The sequence below is a fragment of the Vespa velutina genome, chromosome 2, assembly GCF_912470025.1.
Source record: "Vespa velutina chromosome 2, iVesVel2.1, whole genome shotgun sequence".
In the NCBI taxonomy this organism is placed as follows: Eukaryota; Metazoa; Arthropoda; class Insecta; order Hymenoptera; family Vespidae; genus Vespa; species Vespa velutina.
In genome coordinates, this window is record NC_062189.1 from 19,049,968 (window position 1) to 19,069,967 (window position 20,000).

The 20,000-nt window shown below is 28.8% G+C and overlaps 3 protein-coding genes across 6 annotated transcripts in view; 1 reads left to right on the plus strand and 2 right to left on the minus strand.

Moving 5' to 3' along the window:
* Positions 1-173, minus strand: part of LOC124957873 (putative uncharacterized protein DDB_G0286901) — a 5,653-nt gene extending 5,480 nt beyond the window's left edge. The window contains exon 1 of the mRNA XM_047515335.1: positions 1-173. This exon is cut by the window's left edge and continues 893 nt beyond it. The gene's annotated coding sequence lies outside the window, so the exon portion shown is untranslated.
* A 148-nt stretch (positions 174-321) lies between these two features.
* Positions 322-2,866, plus strand: LOC124957874 (transmembrane protein 192). Of its 4 annotated transcripts, XR_007103755.1 has the most exons (5): positions 689-796; positions 1,203-1,340; positions 1,413-1,809; positions 1,889-2,192; positions 2,742-2,866. XR_007103755.1 is itself a non-coding variant. In XM_047515343.1 (4 exons), exons 2-4 carry the CDS (start codon positions 1,236-1,238, stop codon positions 2,131-2,133), a joined length of 747 nt encoding a protein of 248 aa, XP_047371299.1. In that variant the 5' UTR covers positions 322-470; positions 1,203-1,235; the 3' UTR covers positions 2,134-2,446. The 4 variants fall into 4 exon arrangements, 3 of the variants coding, with proteins under 3 accessions (XP_047371299.1, XP_047371297.1, XP_047371298.1); XM_047515343.1 differs by lacking the exons at positions 689-796; positions 2,742-2,866 and adding an exon at positions 322-470 and having other exon boundaries at positions 1,889-2,446; XM_047515341.1 differs by lacking the exon at positions 2,742-2,866 and having other exon boundaries at positions 1,889-2,446.
* A 2,844-nt stretch (positions 2,867-5,710) lies between these two features.
* On the minus strand, positions 5,711-10,223 carry LOC124957875. Its single transcript, XM_047515344.1, has 3 exons — positions 9,960-10,223; positions 7,717-7,777; positions 5,711-6,247 (listed from the first exon to the last, which is right to left on the minus strand). Exons 1-3 carry the CDS (start codon positions 9,967-9,969, stop codon positions 5,905-5,907), a joined length of 414 nt encoding a protein of 137 aa, XP_047371300.1. The 5' UTR covers positions 9,970-10,223; the 3' UTR covers positions 5,711-5,904.
* Positions 10,224-20,000: the final 9,777 nt, after the last annotated feature.

Here is a 20,000-nt window from a genome sequence, read left to right on the forward strand (position 1 = left end):
TCTTTCCTTTTTTTTTTTTTTTTTTTTTGAAACCTAGCTTGTAACTTCTTCCTAAATTTTCTCTTTACATTTTTTAGATAAATAAAAGAATAATAAAGAGAAAGAACAACGGATCGTAGTAGTCTTTTGGAATCGAAAGCGCGCGCGCTACTGCAACTTCTCGAGGAATGATCGTGGAAAAGCTCATTCCTTCGGCACGTGTTCGGCGAGGGTTGCGCACGCGTTCTCTCTCTCTCTCTCTCTCTCTCTCTCTCTCTCTTTCTTTCTTTTTCTTTCCCTTTCGTGACACGCTGCCACATTTTCCCCTCCAACCGTTTAATTTCATAATTCATCTATTGATACAAACGGTAGAAAGTTACAGCGATATTATAGGATGTAAAATACATAGCTTAGATTAAAGTGAGATTAAAAAATTTTTTTCATCCACGACCATCGGTCTTTACTGCTTCCTGTGTATATTTATACAAAAGGTATCGTTGATTGATAATACACATTATTCCGTTTATGCATACATACATACATGTACATATATATATATATATATATATAATCTCATACACAGTTACTTATAAACATTTTTCCCCCCGACACATTTCTTGATTTATAAAAATTTGTCTTCACATACACGCACACGCACACGCACACGCACACGCACACACACACACTACGTCAATATATAGTTTTCTGGTCATTGTGTATGTACACACGTTTAAATGGTCGATACCCGCGTCGTTTGCTTACCAGTCAGCCATCTTGATCTTACGTCACGTGTTTAGAAGCGATCGTCTCTCTCTCTGTAAGTACATATAAACTTTGCACTGAGACAGGATATCAAATATCTTTTATAGATACGTGGATATAAACAAAATATACGTACCGATATAATATATAAGATTCTAATACGAATAACTGTCTTCCATATTAAATTCGTCAAAATGTGAATTGATTAGTGATATGTTTTACGATCGTGATATGTTTCTTCGAAAAATGTTTAATCATTCGATAGAATAATTCGTTCGATACAGCTATAATCTTTTAACGGTTACGTATATATATATTTTTATTATATTAATCAATTTATTCGATCAGATAATTTTTCTTATTTTTTAACTGTCAATCCATGATGAAACTGTAAACATAACCTTTTGCCTGAATGACGTTGTTAAGATTTAAGTTAATAATATCGTTACGTTTGTATATAGCTTTTTGGGATTTACCTTGATGTATCTATAAATATGGACGACGAAGAATATCTTCAACCTGTTTTAACTTCTCAAGAAGAAGATAACTTTCAAAAATTGGATACCTTACCTATCGTGTCGATATCATTACTCTATGGTGTAAGTATGCATTATATGATAACATTATAAAAAATAAATAAGATGTATTATACAAAATTTGAAATTCTTTAGGTAGCATTAGAAATAGTTGGAATTGTATTCATCTCGGTATGGCCCCAAGAAGAAAACAAATGTGATACTTATTTCATATACTTATATCTTCACTGTTTATATTGGTTAATAGTTATGATCACTGATTATGTTGTAAAAGCCAAACATCATACATTAAGAATTTGGGGATATCTTGATTTTTATCAATCAACTTATCAACATATAAGAACACCTCTTTTTATAACATCACTATGGAATACATGCTATTTGTTGTTAGCTGTAATTTTACATCATACTCATAAAATGAATTATGAACAATACTGCAGGGCATCGGAATGGTTAACACCTATTAATTATATTATATTCTTAACTACCATAGAGTTTATGGTAATCGTTCCAGTTTATGTGAATTATATTAGTAAGTATATTTTATATTTTATTGATAAAACTTATCTTATCCATGTTTCTCAAATTCTTTTTACATTTCATTTTGGCAGAAAGAGTTATAAGATTCAATAGGTTACGCCCTTTACCAGATGTTAAAAGAGAGGAATGGTTGTCATCTTTTACCCAAGATTCTTATGCAAGCAGTGGTGAAATTGGATACCATCATAGAGGCTCAAATTTAGAAGAATTACTTGAAAAACAAGCTGACTTAATAAGATATTTACGAGACCATAATGTTCAATTGAGTCATAGAATAATGATATTAGCATCTCGCCAAAGAGTTCGAGAAGTTTAGATGATTGATAATCAGCATTGAAATCAAAATGAAATAACTAGGAATTTAAAACATAGCTTGTAAGTATGTAAATTTAAGTGCACGCACAATTGAATATACTCATTTAAATTAATGGATATTGAAAATATTTTACATTATTTCTTTTTTATCCATTTGGTATTTTGTTATATTTATTCATTAGAAGAATGATCGAAATTTCGTGGTTTTTTTTTTTTTTCTTCTTCTTTTTCGTTACCTTTTGGCAAAGGTTTTATCAACGATTTCTTTAAAATGTATCTGTGTACTCGCTCATTGGTAATATTTCATGCAGATACATATAAAACGATTATATAATAGATTTCTTATTTTGCTTATATTTTTATTTTATCATTCATAAAAACATCTTGCTTACATGCAATTTTTGCGTAAATTATTAATACATTTATTAACGAACTTGTGAAAAAATATATATATATATATATATATATATATATATGTGTATATATATATATATATATATATATATATAAGCTGGTTTCGAGTAACATGGAAGATTAGATTGACTTTTTATACGCTAATTAAAAAAATTATGTAATTACAAATTCGATAAAACTTAATTTTTTTTGTAGTGTTGTTTTGCGTGGATTTGTTAATATACATAACTCTCTAGCTATAAAATAATTATACTGCAATACTGTGATAGAAAGTGATGTATGCGTTGTTCAAACAAATAAAATATAAGTATATTTTGAAATATAGAACATACATAATATTGACTTTACATAAAACAAATTTTATATTGCATTTGAATTGGTCTAAAGGAGGAAATAATACCTCTTTTATAAATTTAACGATACAATATTTTTTAACGTATATTTAACATAATTAACATTTAATAATTACATATTTTATAGTAATGATCTCTTGTCCTTTTGAAAATGCAAAGAGAGAAGGAAAAAAAAGAGAAGGTATATTTGTAGCGTTTATTTTGCTTACGGTTTATTAATGTAATCGACGAAAGGAAAGATATTACATTTTCATATACTTCTTAAAAATATGATAATTTCATTAGAAAATTGGTGGTACATGTGTATGTATATATACATATTTGTTTCCTTTTAATTATTATATTGTTAAGAAATTTACAATATAGTAAAAACAGATTAGTTAAATTATTTTTATGCTCGTTATTTAGTTTATTTTCTACAGTCTTTCCGAACATCTTTATAAGATTATTGCCTTACAATGTCGCTTTCTTAAATTTCAGATATTCATGCTTTTCCATTGAATTATATTATTTTATTAAACAATTTGTTTATTTGTTTTTTTTTTCTTTTTTATTTTTTCTTTTTACTTTTTTTTTTTTTTTGCAGATAGTTCCTTGGTTATTTGTCTTCGTAGATTATAAAATGTATTCTCATCTAAATACATAAATACATATGTATCATGCCAGATAAAATATTTGCTACCACTTACAATATTATAAAGGTACTTGGCAATGATACTTAAGTTTTAACATTTTTCTACAATCGAATTTGAAGATTATCAATTATTATTATTTACGTCGTGTGTTAGCATAATTTTTTTTTTATATTTCTTATTACAAATTATAAAGATATCATAGCATACTAAATAGATGTAGTGTATTAAACAAAAAAAAAACAAAACAAAAAAAAACAAAAAAAAAACAAAAAAAAACGCAAGATCCCTGATCTAAATAAGATAAGAAAATACAAATTTCGAAACTTTATCAAACCTTACGACTCGCAAGTGGTATTCATAATATTCATAACATAATGACAGGCAATAGTGATTAATTACTTAGCATGTTATATCGTAATTACAATTTTTTTTCTTTCTTTTTTTTTTTTTCCTTTTTTCTTTCATACAATAATATCTCGTTGCCTTTACTTATTGTTAGATGCGAATCTAATCTCTGTATTTTTTTTTTATGTATTTATTTAACTTTTTAGTTTTTTATTTATTTATTTTTCTCTTTCTATTATTATACTTGAGGTTTTCTAATGCGTAAACACATTTATTAATACCTACGTATATTGTAGCCAAGGATAATTGATTCAATTTGTATATATGTACTGTATAATATATATATATATATATATACGCACATATATACAAATGATCAGGATAAATGACGACTCCTTACTTCGTATTTTAGTTACTAGACAAGCGACATATATGTATATATATATATATATCACTTTCCATTAATTGTTTCGTTTTTCGCGCGGAAATATCTTACATTATTTATAATATATATTTAATATTATATTATTATATAATATATATTTAATATATAATATATATATATATATATATATATATATATATATTATATATATAATAAAGTATATCGTACAAAGGAATCTATATATGTACAAGAGTATCGCAAATATCTGTTCCTACTTATAGCGATAGGCCTGTATTTCATTAATTAATATTACGTAGATATCAATATAGAAAACTAATTTACACTTTGGAACACTGAATTTTCTACGTTATTAAATACCGCAGATGCATAGATAGATATATGGTCGTATTGCGCATCATGAAATTCTATATACGAGAGCCGATGTATATCTCGTTCGATTTGACATCAAAAGGGCCATTCGTCATTTTCTTCTTTTTATTCGTCTTCATAATCTTCTTCTATCGATCTTCAGATATCTTTTTTTTTTTTTTCTTTTTTTTTTTTTTAGATATCTCGAACGATAGAAATATTCTCTCGTTCTTGTTTTATATCAGCCTCTTTCTTTCTTTTTTTTTTTTTTTCTTTTTTTTTTTTTTTTTCTTGTAATAAGATTTTTTTCTAGTTGAAAAATTTGTACTACGCTTAGGCCAACCGTTTCCACTTTGTTAGCTACGCGTTTAACGGATTGGAGTTTTTCTTCAAAAATTCTCACTACTCTCCGTGAACATATATATATATATATATATTTGTTATTGTTTATTTATTTATTTTTATTTATTTTGTTTCTGTCTGTCTTTCTTTCTTTTTTTCTACGCATACTACGCATCGTAAGTAATCGCTCATTATTGTCACAATTATTACACTAAATTATTTTTCTTTTTCTCAGAGGACTGTCGTCAAAACGAAACCGTCTTCGTATTTATTTTCTTTTTTTTTTTCCTACGATACAATCCTTACTTCATTACGATGCGATTTTACTATCAAAGTTATTTTTCCATTGGAGAATAAGAGAAAAGAAAATATCGCGGAGGAGGGAGAGAGAGAGAGAGAAGACGTGTAGATATACATCCATATGTAGATACGTATATATATATATATATATATATACATATATAGATATTTTTGCTCTAACAAACCTCGTGATTTGAAGGTTATGTACGTTTCTCTATAAACCGACGATAACTATAGAATGGAAACGGTGGATGAAGTCGTCAATTATTTGACATTTACTCGACAAAATCGATCGATTATTTTATTGTATTTGTTATTTTCTATGTGCGCCGCAAAGACTATAAAAAGAATTCTCTATATCTATTCGAAGAAGAAATGCAAAATCAAACGAAATAAAAATGAAACAAAAATAAAGGAAAGAGAAACGAAAAGATAAAGGAAAAAAATTCTTATATACAAGATGTCCTAGATATATCATATATATATATAAATATATATATATATGTACGTATATATTCATATATATATATATATCTAATAATTGTGAGTATAAAAAGAGAATTTGTTCGAAGCGCGGAATCGGGCGGAATCGCGCTGAGTCGGGCGGAATCGTGAGGAATCGGGTGGAATCACGCATGCGTACTAGCAACTACAGTTCCAGTTCCAGTTCCAGTAGCAGTAGTACCATCGACGTGCGTCGACGATAGCTGTTCCTCTGCCTCCATCATTTTTAATTTTCTTACGACCTGAGCATGTTCTTCCAATAACCTAGCAAATTCGTCCCGTCGAATTTCGGCTTCGACTTGCATTCGTTTGATTCTTTCTCTGATACCACTGGGACTGTCCAATGGCGAGTGTCCTGAAGAAGAATTTTCCGTACTGCTGTTTTCATTCGACGACGAGGTGCCATCGATCAGGCCAGGATTTTCTTCTATTTGCGACACACGAGAATCGACGTCGTACACCGTTAAACTGGAAATATTCAAAAGAAATTAACAAAAAGAAAGAGAGAGATATTTTTTACATTATATTACTTTTTTCTTTTTTATAATATATATATATATATATATATATTTTTTTTTCTTTCTATGCTAATACAATGGACTAGTTATTTGGGTAAGATAGGTTAAGTTATATTAAGATGATTTTGATGTCGGGATAACTAAAAGAACAAAAAAAACGTCACGTTCGATATATGTATCTATGATCTATATATATATATATATATATATGTTTGATGTATCTATATGATGATGACATATATATTTAAAATGAGTTCGCTATATGTATGTATATATATATTTATAGAGATAAGTTTTTCTTTATTCGTTTTTGGAAAATTTTTTTGAACGATAGCTTATAGTTCATTAATAAATGAGTTATCTTTCTTTTTCTTTTTTTTTTTTTTTTTTTGTTTTCCTTTTCAACTGTATCATTAATTTTTTTTTATGACTCGTATATAATTCATTAATAAAGAATTATAAATTCCTTTTTTAATTTTCTTTTTCTTTTTATTGTTTAAAATAATAATAATAATAATAATAATAATTTATCTCTTATCCTTAAATTATATAATAACAAAGTTTAGGAAACGTATCATTAATAAATGGAACGAATGATTTAGAATTGAGAATCGGGTTTATACAATAAACGGATTTAGCTGAGCTCTCTTAAATTCGATTAGTTCAGGTCTCTATGTTGATAACATGCTTAGAGATAAAAATATAGGATATGAGGAGATCGATGAGGAAAATCTTTATCTAATTTCTCTCGAAACGGTCTCTAACCGTTTATCGATCGTAATAGAATTTTAACGAAGAAGTCGCGACATACTCTCTCTGTCTCTCTCTCTTTATTGTCGTCTAAAAGCAAAGAAATGAAAAATATATAGGATAGGCTAAAAGTTCCTAAATCATATAAAAAAGAGAAAAAAAAAAAAGAAAAAGAAAAGAAAAAAAACGTTTAATAAATTTCGAAAAAGAATAATTGATTGTTAATATAATCTAGGAACTTTGAGCCTATTTAGGAACTTAAGGACTCCATTTTAATTGATTTTTAAATCGATAATCAAAGAATATTCATTTATGAAATAAATTTTTGCATAAGTACACACACACACACACACACACACACACACACACACACACACATATATATATATATATATATATATATATATATATATATATATATATATATGTGGTTTCTCGGATCGGATCGATCGTTGGTTGGACGACGTATAACAATTGTCATTTGCGTCAGTGTCTGTTACGTCATTAGATGGCCAAGTACATAGGCTAAATTCGTTTTATGATCGAGATGATGGAGGGAAAGTTGTGATTCATTATCGTCTATATATATATATATATATATATACATACTCCTTTCCTCTATATTGCATTTTTAATATAATGAAATATTTTTGAAAATGTTCCTCTTACCTGCAGACTCGTGGGATTTTCCTTCCCGACGGCATGGTCAATGATATGTTAGGTAACGTTCCTAAAAAATAAAAAAAGAAAAAGAACGGTTAAATACTATTTTCGATTTTTCTTATTTTTTTTTCTCTTTTTTTATTCTTTTTTTTTTTTTTTTTTTTTTTTTTGTAACAATCAATCTCTACGAAATTATATTTATTATAATTAATTTCAAACGATATCGTTTTTTTATGTGTACGTTCGTGCGTGGGTGCTTGCGCGCGCGCGTGTGTGTGTGTGTGTGTGTATGTCATTTATTTTTAAATAATATGAAAATATAATATTCGTTATGTTATTCTTTTATTATTATTTTATATATATATATATATATATATATATATATATAAATATATATATAAATATTAACCTATGTTATATAATACTGTTATATAATATTTATATATTATATTTGTTTTATTGATTTTATATTAAATTTGTTTTATTGAATATTCATTTGTTAGATTTTTGAGAATAACAAAAACGAATAAGAGAGAAAGAATATTTCCTTTCTCGAATTACATAATTAAGAAAGAAGAAAAAAAAAAAAATAAATAAATGGTATATAAGATCGTATGACGGTGTCCTGTTAAATAGAAACTAGATAATAAATAGAATAGGTACGATTAAAGAAACGATGTTCTCTCTCTCTCTCTCTCTCTCTCTCTCTCTCTCTCTCTCTCTCTGTCTCTCCCTCTCCTCGTGGCTAACTAGGCTCTCATTAATTTAAGATAACTCTGACGTGAGCATACCATACGTATATTCACAGCATCCTACATACATTATATTATATTTTATATATATATATATGTATATAAATATATACACACACACATACATGTACGTTGTGTAGAATAGAAATGGAGCATGTTAAATGATTCTTCCTTTCTCTAAATTTCGATTTTAAATCAATGAATGCTATCATTCATGTATTATATATAATACAAATAAACGTATTAATACGAGTATATAACAAGTATATGTATATGTATATATATATATATATATATATATATATATATATATATTATTTGTATCAACAGTTTTTATTTCTGTTAAAGTTGTAAGAAAACAAAGAAAAAGATTTTTCAAAATAATTTCTTAATTTTATTGAAATTTTCAAATGTTACAAATCAAAGGTAAGAAACAAAATGAGAGTGTGTGTCTCGACGTTGATACGATTAAAATTGAAAGAACAAAGAACATATATACCTATATATACACGTAGAGGTATATTATGAAAATACATAAGTGTATACGTATGTATGTACGTGTAATCAAAGAGACTTGTATGTTAAGAGGGATCTTTTTCATTATTTACGGCTTGGCAGAACTTTCGATATTGTATATCCTTTACTACATTTGTGTATATATATGTGTGTGTGTGTGTATGTGTATATATATATATATATATATATATATATATATATACTTATATTTTATCACTAAAACTTGAAAACTTTCGATAAGACAAGATGAAACATATGTATATATACATATATAAAGTTATTTCTTTTTTCTTTTTTTTTTTTATTCGGATTCTGGAGTCACTTTCAACGAGATAAACCAATTGATAAGTCATTGTTAATTGTAAGTTGTTCGTTTTAAGATCGATCATTAGCATGTTAGACGTAGAGTCTTTTAAAAATAGTATCTTGTAGCCGGAGTTCCGATTCGATCGGAACCTTGGCCTCGTATAAACTTTAGGATCCATACATACATATATATATATATATATATATATATATATATATATATATATATATATATATACATATATCCATCGTTCAATGCTTATCGACATTGGCAATTAATCGTTTTATTTAAGATTGTCTTTTATTTGGATCCGTCCCTATGATTATATCAATAACTTTACGATCATAATATTTGTAACATTTGCGATTATTCTCGATTTTCTCTTTTTACTTTTTTTCTTTTTTCTTTTCTTTTCTTTCTTTTTAATATACTTAATCATTCCACAATTTATATGAAAATTTCTTTTTTTCCCTTTTTTCTTCGAGCCGTAAAATCAATTAGTATCTAACTAAATACGATTAAAAATTATTCGTTTGTTTAGATTCGCGCTTAATATTATTTAATATTATTTATGATTGATAGAAGATCGATAGGAATGTTTTTTTTTTTCGTTCGATTCGAATCGAAAGGGAAAGAAAAAGAAGAGGAAAAAGAAGAAAAAAAAATCTACTCACCTATCACCATTTCACGAATTTTAACTTAATCGTAGCAGCGTGATTAACGTTGCTCTGTCTGTCTCTCTCTCTCTCTCTCTTTCTCTCTGTATGTCTGTTTGTTCGTATTAATGATTACTCGTCAGACACAAAATCCGATGAAACGCCGGCGAACTATCTCACGAAGATAAAATAAAAAGATAAAGGATCGCGATCGCGATCGCGAAAGAGAACGATCTTTGCACTTGAAGCGTCTCGCGCGGACTGATCGTCGAACTCTGGCGCTGCGCGCGCGACGTGACCCGTACAAAAGGGGTAAAGAGGGGTAAAGAGGGGGGTAAGAGTAGGACAGAAGAAGGACAGGAGGAGGACAGGATAGAATAGATAGATAGATGGATGGATAGAGATAGATGAAGAGTTAGAGAGAGAGAGAGAGAGAGAGTAAGAGGAAAGTTGCGCACGTCAGGGACCGTGGAAATTTCCCCTTCTTTACCCCTTCACCCCCACCCTCCAGCTTCATTCGCCACCCTCATCCCATCACCCAAAACTCTATCTCTTTCAGAATAGAACGAAAAAAAAGGAAAATAATAATTATATCAATCCTTTATAATGTCCGCGTAACTTTGAACTCGCTCGTATTTATGTATTTTTCCGTTTGACGAAGTTTTATTGTCGATTCTCTTTTTTTTCTTTTTTTTTTCTTTTTTTTTTTTTCATTTCTTTCTTTTGTTCTCGATTAGAATATTTATTGTCACCTCGATTATTTCGCAATTATTAATAATATAAATATTGTCATAGTTTATAATTAATATGCTCGGTATGGTATTTAATTTATAACAGCGCAAAAGTGGTAAATATTATTTTTAACTTTATATAATTATTTTTTCTTATTGAACGATAACAAAAGTTAATTTTTAATGGGTTTTAATAATAAATTAATAACACTTCTTCTTGTTACAAATTTTCTATTAGTTTCATTTGTGTTATTGTTTTTGAGTTTTTCTCTTTTGTCCTTTTTCAATGCTATACTATAATGATCGATCATTAGTACATTGTACTCGAGTTTATTATGAAATAGAAAACACACATATATATATATAGATGTTTTCTATTTCATAACAAACTTACTTAAGGTAAGTATATATATATATATACTTACCTTAAAAATTAAGTGAATTTAATTATATATGAATATAACGATCGCAAGGAGCGTGGTTGAATGAATGACGATAGAGATTCAGTGGAATTCAGGGTCACACGGTTTCAGGAGTCGGCCGCTAAATTATTTCGGTTCCTTGCTAATTTCGTCGTGGTATTTCATGGCGTTCGCCATGACTCTGCACGAAGAAAGACGACTCATTCGTTTTATTATATATGATTCTTTCTCTTTCTTATCTCGATAAACTTTCAATTTTTAAATAATTAAAAAATCTGCAAAAAAAAAAATAAATTATTTAAACGTATATTGAATATTATATAATTATATATTATAATTATTTAGTGTATATATATATATATAATTACATATACATATATGTATCTATATATCTATATATATATATATAAAGTAAATATTTTGCCGAGAGAAGCCATGAGGAGTGTAAGAAATCAAATCTCAAAACTAATAAATCGTATTTTGTTTTAAGGATCTTTCGTAAGATCGATCAAACTCATGAATTTATCGATTTATCTGAATATCTATGAAGATCTATGAGAAAAAAAGAAAGAGTGAGAGAGAGAGAGAGAGAGAGAGAGAGAGAGACCGTTCGATTAAATCTCGTGCGTCACAACGATGATATAGTACTTGTCGAATTGAAAGAACGTTTCTCTCTCTCCCTCTCTCTCTTTTCTTTAACGTGCCTGGAAGGAAGATGAAATCATCTTGTTCTTTCATTATCCGATACATAGATAAGAACGTGCGTCAAAGGTGATATCGCTCTCGTATCTTATCGATTTCTCCTCTCTCTCTCTCTCTCTCTCTTTTTCTCTCTTTTTCTCTCTATCTATCTATCTATCTATCTATCTAGCGTCGTACGATTTCTCGATCATAATCGCATCTCGTAAATAATACTTCTCTCTTAAAATATGTTTTATAAAGAAGATGCACAAGAAGAAAGCTGTTCTATCTTTTGGATGAAAGTTCAATGATCAAACATAAAACGTGACTTCGTGACAACTTTTCAAATCGAGAATAACTTAATACTTTTTTATTTTCTTATTTCTTTTCCTTTTTTCTTACTTTTTCTTTCTCTCCTTTTCTACTCTTTCTCTTTTCGCTCTCTCTCTCTTTTTTTTCTTTTTCCTTTTCCTTTAGAACTCGTCATGAAATAGTGATGTATGTTTTAAGGGGCGGGAGGGAGGAAAGAAAGAAAGAAAGAAAGAAAAAGAATAAATAATTGCCCTTTTCTCGATTTGTTCTAACCGATGACACAATACCTACTTCAAACAATAGATACCTTCATAGACAATAGTTAATAAGCTACTAGAGGTTAGTTCGAAGTTTCAAAACTCTATAGTATAAAACGATGCGCTTGACCTGCTTTAACCGTACAGACTCTAGGTAAGGTTTAGAAATAAATGCTCCCTGAGACGGATCAGATTCTAGACAAATTGATTTACGTTCGTTTAGCTCCAAATAAATTATACTATGATAAATAGTATATATAATATATTAGAATGGTATATATATATATATATATATATTATTTTATTAATATGTTTTATTAATATCTATGGATTGTTATTCTAGACGAATTATCTCTCATAGTATAGGTAATAATAATTGTAAAAAACAAATTAATATATTTATATAATTATATGTATCGCATAACTAAATTAAATCGTTAAATATTTCTAGATATTTATAATTAATCATTAAATTGAATTTTATTGTAATAGGTGAAAGAAAAACATTAATTTATATTTTATTAATGCATATATATATATATATATATATATATATATATATTTATAAATTAATTTATATTACATCAAACAATTGAATTTGAACAAATTCTACTAAATATGTATGGATATTAATAACGAATAATTAAAACTAGAGATTATTTTTTGTTATCGTAGAAATAGAAAATTATTAATCGCAAAATTATAAATCTACAAATCGATGTATATACGAGGAAAGAAAAAAAAAAAAAAAAAAGAACGAAAAAGAAAAAGGAGAAAAAACGAAAGAAATACAAATTGGCTAACATTCGTTTATAAGTTATTAAAAATTTATCGTAAAGAAAATATTATTTTCGTTTAATATCGAAGAATATTTAAAGTCAGGCTCAATATATTCTGTTTCATACATATGTATGAATGTATGTATCGGAACTTTAGAAATACGAGAGTATTATGATGATTTCTATGTGATATATTAGAAATCTTTAATATGATTCACGCATAAATCTTATAATATCAAGTAGCTTTTTAATGTCCATTAACAAGCGAAATACAAATTTTCCATTGACTTCTCTTCAACGAAGATATCCAAACAGCCTTGTAACGTTTGAGAAGTTTTTCTAACGGAGCAACGAACACACATTCGGGTATTCGATATCGAGGTTAAAGAAACGATTCATACATCAAGGTTGTATTTTGAATGAAAAAAAAAAAAAAAAAAAATATTTTCTTGTAAATTAAAAAATTTCGTACCACGAGCGTGATGAAAAAGTTGCCAGGGAACTTTTCATAAGAATCAATCGCTCTTTTTTTTCTTTTTTTTTTTTTTTTTTTTTTTTTTTTTCAAAGAACTTTCAACGTTCCTTTCTTCTTTCGATTTATAAGCCTAACTCGAAACTGCAAGACTAACTGGAATGATTAATCGAAAGATTTCGAAAAAAATGCATAGATTAAAATCGATGAAGACAAAAATCATCAGCTCCGAACGTTTTCCCGTGTGAAAATAATCCATACAATCGTGTACATGTGTATATACATATATATTTATAGTTAAAAAAAAAAAAAAGAAAATTATGAAGAAAAGATAATAACGGGATATGGGAGTATCTATCGTAAGATGAAATTTTTGGAAAATTATTTCGTTAACGACATTTTCTATGCGACGACGGCAGTGCGCTTGTGAGCCCTGAAAGTCTATAAGCCGCCGAAGAGTATTTTTGTCCGTGGATATTATCGATTGCATATACCCTGCTGCTCCACTCTCTCTCTCTCTCTCTCTCTCTCTCTCTCTCTCTCTCTCTCTTTCTTTCTTTCTCCCCCTCTCTCTCTCTCTTTCTCACCCACCCACGTCTTTTCCTATCCGACTTTTTTTTTCTTTCTTTACCACGGTTTGTATACAGGCCTCCAAGACAGACTCCAAGACAAGACCGATCTACGTACTTACTCTCTTTCAGTATTTCAAAGATAACATGTGCGTTTCATAATTTCTTACCAATACTACTTGTTTTCTTTTAATCGACGCGCAATTAATTATCTTTCTCTCTATGAGAGTGAGAGATATATATAAAAATAGAAAGATAGAAAGAAAGAGAGAGAGAGGAAGGGAACAAAGGCAAAGATTGAAAAAAGAAAAGATAAGAAAAGAAAAAGAAAGAAAAAAAAAAAGGATAGAAATAAAGTAAAAGTAAAGAAGAAGAAAAAGAAAAGAGAAAAAAAAGGAAAATTCCTCACATTCCTCGATTTACGTAAATTCGTTTATGTAAACGAATCGACTGATACGAATCAAAGAATAACAAACGCGAAAGATCTTACACGCGTGCTAGACGCATGCAGAACGGACGTTATCGTTTTTCATGAATGAAAAATCATGAAGGTCAGATAGAAAGAGTTATAATTATAAAATATCACGCAATATCGATAAAGAGATATAAAAGTGGAACCGATCTTACTCGTTCGATCGTTGTAAATCGGTAGCGACGACGATCTTTCGTTGGTCGGATATCCAAAACGTTGTACGAAAAGAGGGCAGCCCTGTCCTCCTTTTTGTGCCTGTTCAAAAGATAATACTTGGATATTCCAGGCATAGAAAAGAGAGAGAGAGAGAGAGAGAGAGAGAGAGAGAGAGAGAGAGAGAGAGAGAGAGAGAGAGAGAGAGAGAGAGAGAGAGAGTAAAAGCTTCTTTAGAGGAAGATCCACTGGAATTTCAGCGATTCGTTGCTACTTGACCGCATCGCCGACCTATAAATAGTCGAAATAATCACGTGACCCTCCTCGCATACCGGATTGCACACGTGGACATAAATAAATAGCACCTTTCAACCTTACGTCGTACTTTCAAATTGCGATCGACGCCGATCGAGAGCCTTCCTCTTTTCCCTCCTCCTCTTAGTCCTCCTCTTTCTTCTCTTAACACTTCCCTTTTAACTCTTACCGAAGCTTCTACCGATATTCAAAATTACGTCAATGCCTATCGACCCTCCCTTTAATCCCTCCCTCTCTCCCTTCCTCCTTCCTCCCCTCCTCTCTCTCTCTCTCTATCTACCAAAGCAACCAAATCAAATTAGTTGCTTTCTTATTTCATTGCAATGGATTAATTCAGAGACAGTTTCTCAATGAGAAGGGTTAGCTGACCGCAAAAATTCGTTTCATTGACTTTGAAATTGACTTTGAATTATACGAACTACGTTATACCGTACTTCGGATATCTAATTTTTTTTAAATTGTTATAATGACAATCTTGAAAATTATAGCTTGTTTTAGATCTATAACGGTTCTTCCATTGGGTCTGTCATTTAATCGGAGGATTCAATATTTATTTAATATGTCTTAGTTCAAGATACTTACTGATGATGATTCATATACTGATGTATAAATAGAAATAACTAGATATAGAAATATCTATATATATATATATATATATATATATATATATATATATATATATATATATTCTTTCGCTGTTTATTCATGAACATATGTTTAAATAAAAACTTCTATGCTTCATGTAATTTGATGATAAAAATTTTCTCTCTTTCTCTTCTTAGCTAGTCTTCTAAGTTCTCATTTGAAAATCTTTAAAAGCTTTAAGCTTTCAGCTTTGATCCTAATAGTTGCTAAAAGCATAGTCCATCGACAGTCCAAATAAAAAAGATTATCCGACCAGAACTTTTTTCTTCTTTTTTTTTTTTTTTTCTTTTATTTCTTCCTTTTTTTTTTTTTTTTTAAAGTTATCACAGAAAGAGTATTATCGTGCAGAGAACTCGATATCAATATGTATCGTCGTCGAAGAATATTTTACATTTTTCTTGATACCTGGGTAAATCAATTTTTTTTTTTTTTTTTTTAATATCTATTGTTATTCGATCATTCCGAGATCAAAGGAGGGAGGGGGAGCTGGTAACATCTTGCACAGTGAAGATTACACTTTGAAGATGAGGAACCTAACTTGGCACCAAAATGGCGGAGGTATAGAATGGTCGAAGTGGCACGCTTTTCACGGCTAAGACCAGTGGCGTTGAACGATCTTCTCGATATCGTTATTTCTCGTGAGAAGAAAAATAATAAGAAAAAAAAAAAAAAAAGAAAAAAAAGAAAAAAAAAAAATAATTTAGCCTTCTACTTCGATCGATTCAATATCAAAACAATTTTCTTTTTTCTTTTTTCTTTTTTTCTTTCAATCTTTTCCGAACACTTCCCTTCCTTTCCTTATAATCTCCTATAGAAATGTTCATTCGCGATGGGATTAAAAAAAAAAAAAAAAAAAAAAAAAAAAAAAAAGCAAATCTGAATCCGTCGAAAATAATCGTCACTTCATTCGTCGAAGGAGAGAAGCTTCCCTTCTAAAAAAAAAAAAAAAAAAAAAAAAAAAAAAAAAAAAAAAGAAAAAAAAGAAAATATTTAATTCGAAGAGAAACTCTATTGTGATAAATCGATATGTTTTTTGAAATGTAAATCTGAATAGTAGTTGGAAATTTATTGATTACCTACGCCTTTGAACCTTACCACTTTGAACCCGCAACTTGTCTTTCTCTCTCTCTCTCTCTCTCTCTCTCTCTCTCTCTCTCTATATATATATATATATATATATATATATATATATATCTACGACTCTCCTTCCTTTTTTCTCACCCCCTAGAAGTACACCCTCGAATGACGTCATAGGAAAACGGCGTGGCGCCAGCGCAGCCCTCGGACTGACGTCAACTCGCACCGATTCTACTACTCTATTCTCTGCTAGCTACGAAACGAAGCCCGTTGGCCCGGTAACTTTCGCAAACTTTCCTTTTGTATGTTTATCTATATACAATATTATTATTACATAATATATAGAAAATGGTTTGATAAGGACGGATGAAGTGTAGACAATAGCAATTACTTAAATATCTTTACTCGAATAATTTTGTCGCGTTGAAACGATCAATTCGTTCAATTGCACCTTTTTCATTTTACTTTTTTCTTTTTTTTTCTTTTTCTTTTTTTTTTTTTTGTAGTTTTCCTTTCATCGTACATTTTCCCCTTTTCTTCGCGCTCTTAAATTGAATTTTGAAAAACATGTTTTTCATTTTCTTTTTTCTTTGATTTCAGCGATGAACTTCGCGTTAAAATTTTTTCAGTATTATTTATTATAAAATATTATCGAAGATAATTTTCATGGAAGTTTTGTTTTCGTATAAATTAATCAACGAAATATTATGTAAAAATATATGGACATAATGAAAAGAAATAAATACTCGTAGAAATCTAAAGTGAGAGAGAGAGAGAGAGAGAGAGAGAGAGAAAAAAAGAGAATATCATTTATTATAAAAATATGTTAAATATATCGTGACGGTTTAATGAGCATAAATTATCCAGAGAAATTAATCGAAAAAAAGTGGGGGGGGGGGGGGGGGGGGGAAAAAAAAGAAAAAGAAAAAGGAAAAAAACGAAGAACAAAGATAAAAGAGATATTTTTAATATACTTCTTCGATAACGACACGTGTTCGCTTTAGCAAACACGCTAAATGAATGTGTTCTACTTGTAAATCAAATTTATTGGAATTTCCGATACTATATCATAAATTATAACAATAACTTCAAAACTTTTCCTGTATATATACATACACACATATATATATTTATTAAAGTACATACATATATAAATCTATTATACATATATATATATATATATATATAGACGTACATATGTATATATGTTCTCGTTTACGTCTCTACGTTGGGCTTACGTCCACAGGCCGTTATCTATACGATTCATTGTCAGCGATGCGTAGCAACGAGCTTATGGACGGATCTCTCTTTTTATTGTCGCGAGGATGACGTCAATGCTCTCTAATCTTGGCACTCACTTCCGAAAATTATAATGCCCGCATCGGTGTGGTCTCTGCGATGTTCATCGACTCTGCTTCTGAATGATTATTCGTTTCCTGATTTCGACCCTCACATCTTTTTCGAGTGATACGACCCGTTCCATATTTTATATACATATATCTATACACACACACACACACATATATATGTACCTTTTTGTACATGTGTATATGTCTGTGCATATAAATATGTATATATATATGTATATATATCTAAATATTCAAAAAAGGGTCTTCTTGTTTAGTTTGCTCTCGAGATATCAACGAGCTTTTGAAAGAAAGAAATATTATGTCTTTCAGTGTTACTATGCCAATTGGAATAGAAGGGAATCTTTTTTTTTTTATTTATATTCTTTAAGATATAAGAATATTCGTACGTTATATTTAATCAGATATCATTCATCTGACGTTAATAACATTATTTTCTTATTTATCTCTTTGTTTACAATATATTTATTTTCTATTCGTCTATATCGATTATGTATATATATATATATATATATATATATATATATATAAATGTATATGTAAATAGATCTTCGATCCTATTCAGATTGAGTCTCGACTACTATTGCATAATCTTCGATTTCTCGAAACGACTACGACGAATTTTTTGGCTATCTTTCAAATATGAACAAAAGCAATTGCCCGGAGAATTTTTTGATGACGAATGATAAAAAATCGTAACAATATTTACATCGTTACATCGAAATAAATCATAATAATCAAAATTGAACGAAGGGAATTGAATGAGTCTCTCTCTCTCTTTCTCTCTCTTTCTCTGTGTGTGCGCGCGTGTGTGTATTCTATTGAAGTCATATAAATTAATATGTAATATTATTATTCATGTCATCCGTGTCCTGACTTTTTTTTTCCCCCTTTTTTTCTCTCTTTTTTTTTTTTTTTTTTTTTTTTTTTATGACGCAAACCTTAATGGGTCGTAACGGGTTGAATATACATAGCGTTGCAACGTTAGAAACGTCATCGTACCAAAGTTTCCTTTATCGATTCGAACGAAGCCGACGACGTTTAGCTAGAGTCGAGGAAGATTACGTAACTGGTCTAAACCAAGGTCAAAAGGTAAAACAACGAGAGAGCTCTTTACAAATCGGAATGTCTCTCTTTGACTATCTATTTTTTCTAGGAATAATATATGTACATGTAATCATTCTCATACAAATTATTTATCTCAGATTCTTCTTTTGTTCTCTTGTTTTCCTTTTTTTTCTTTCTTTATTTTTTTTTTTTTTGACTAATGACACCATAAAAAATCAACGAATCTTTAGAATTAAACAATGGTGATTTTAATAGAATAAGTTATGATAATTGGCTTTTTTTTTTTTTTTTTTCTTTTCGTAAAATACTACATTCATTTCTTCATTGATTTCTTTAATATTAACGTACATCAGATAGGAATAGGAAAGACGAAGTAAACGTTTAATTATTTGATTCATAATAAGAGATTTATTAACATTATTATAAATAACATAAACGTTATCTTGACAATAAGTATGAAATATTTTGCGTTATACATAGATCGTCGACTGGTTATATAAATTTTGCTATAAAAAATCATTTGTAATTTCAATCTATATTCATTAATTGTATTACATTTTGTTGTTTATTCGTAATTTGAATAGCTTTAATTCAATGTTTCGTTATATCGCATTGTACGTATGTTTATTTTTAACGCGCGAATCTAAAATTATAATACATTTATATATGAGAAAGAGATTTTTGTTTTTATATATATATATATATAGGTATATATTTTTAAATATATATATATATATAT

Coding starts and splice junctions, on each gene's coding strand:
- LOC124957874 (XM_047515343.1), top strand. CDS start 1,236: ATGGACGACGAAGAATATCTTCAACCTGTTTTAACTTCTCAAGAAGAA. Junction 1,341..1,412: donor CGATATCATTACTCTATGGT/GTAAGTATGCAT, acceptor GAAATTCTTTAG/GTAGCATTAGAAATAGTTGG. Junction 1,810..1,888: donor AGTTTATGTGAATTATATTA/GTAAGTATATTT, acceptor TCATTTTGGCAG/AAAGAGTTATAAGATTCAAT.
- LOC124957875 (XM_047515344.1), bottom strand. Junction 6,248..7,716: donor AAAATCCCACGAGTCTGCAG/GTAAGAGGAACA, acceptor GAATATTTCCAG/TTTAACGGTGTACGACGTCG.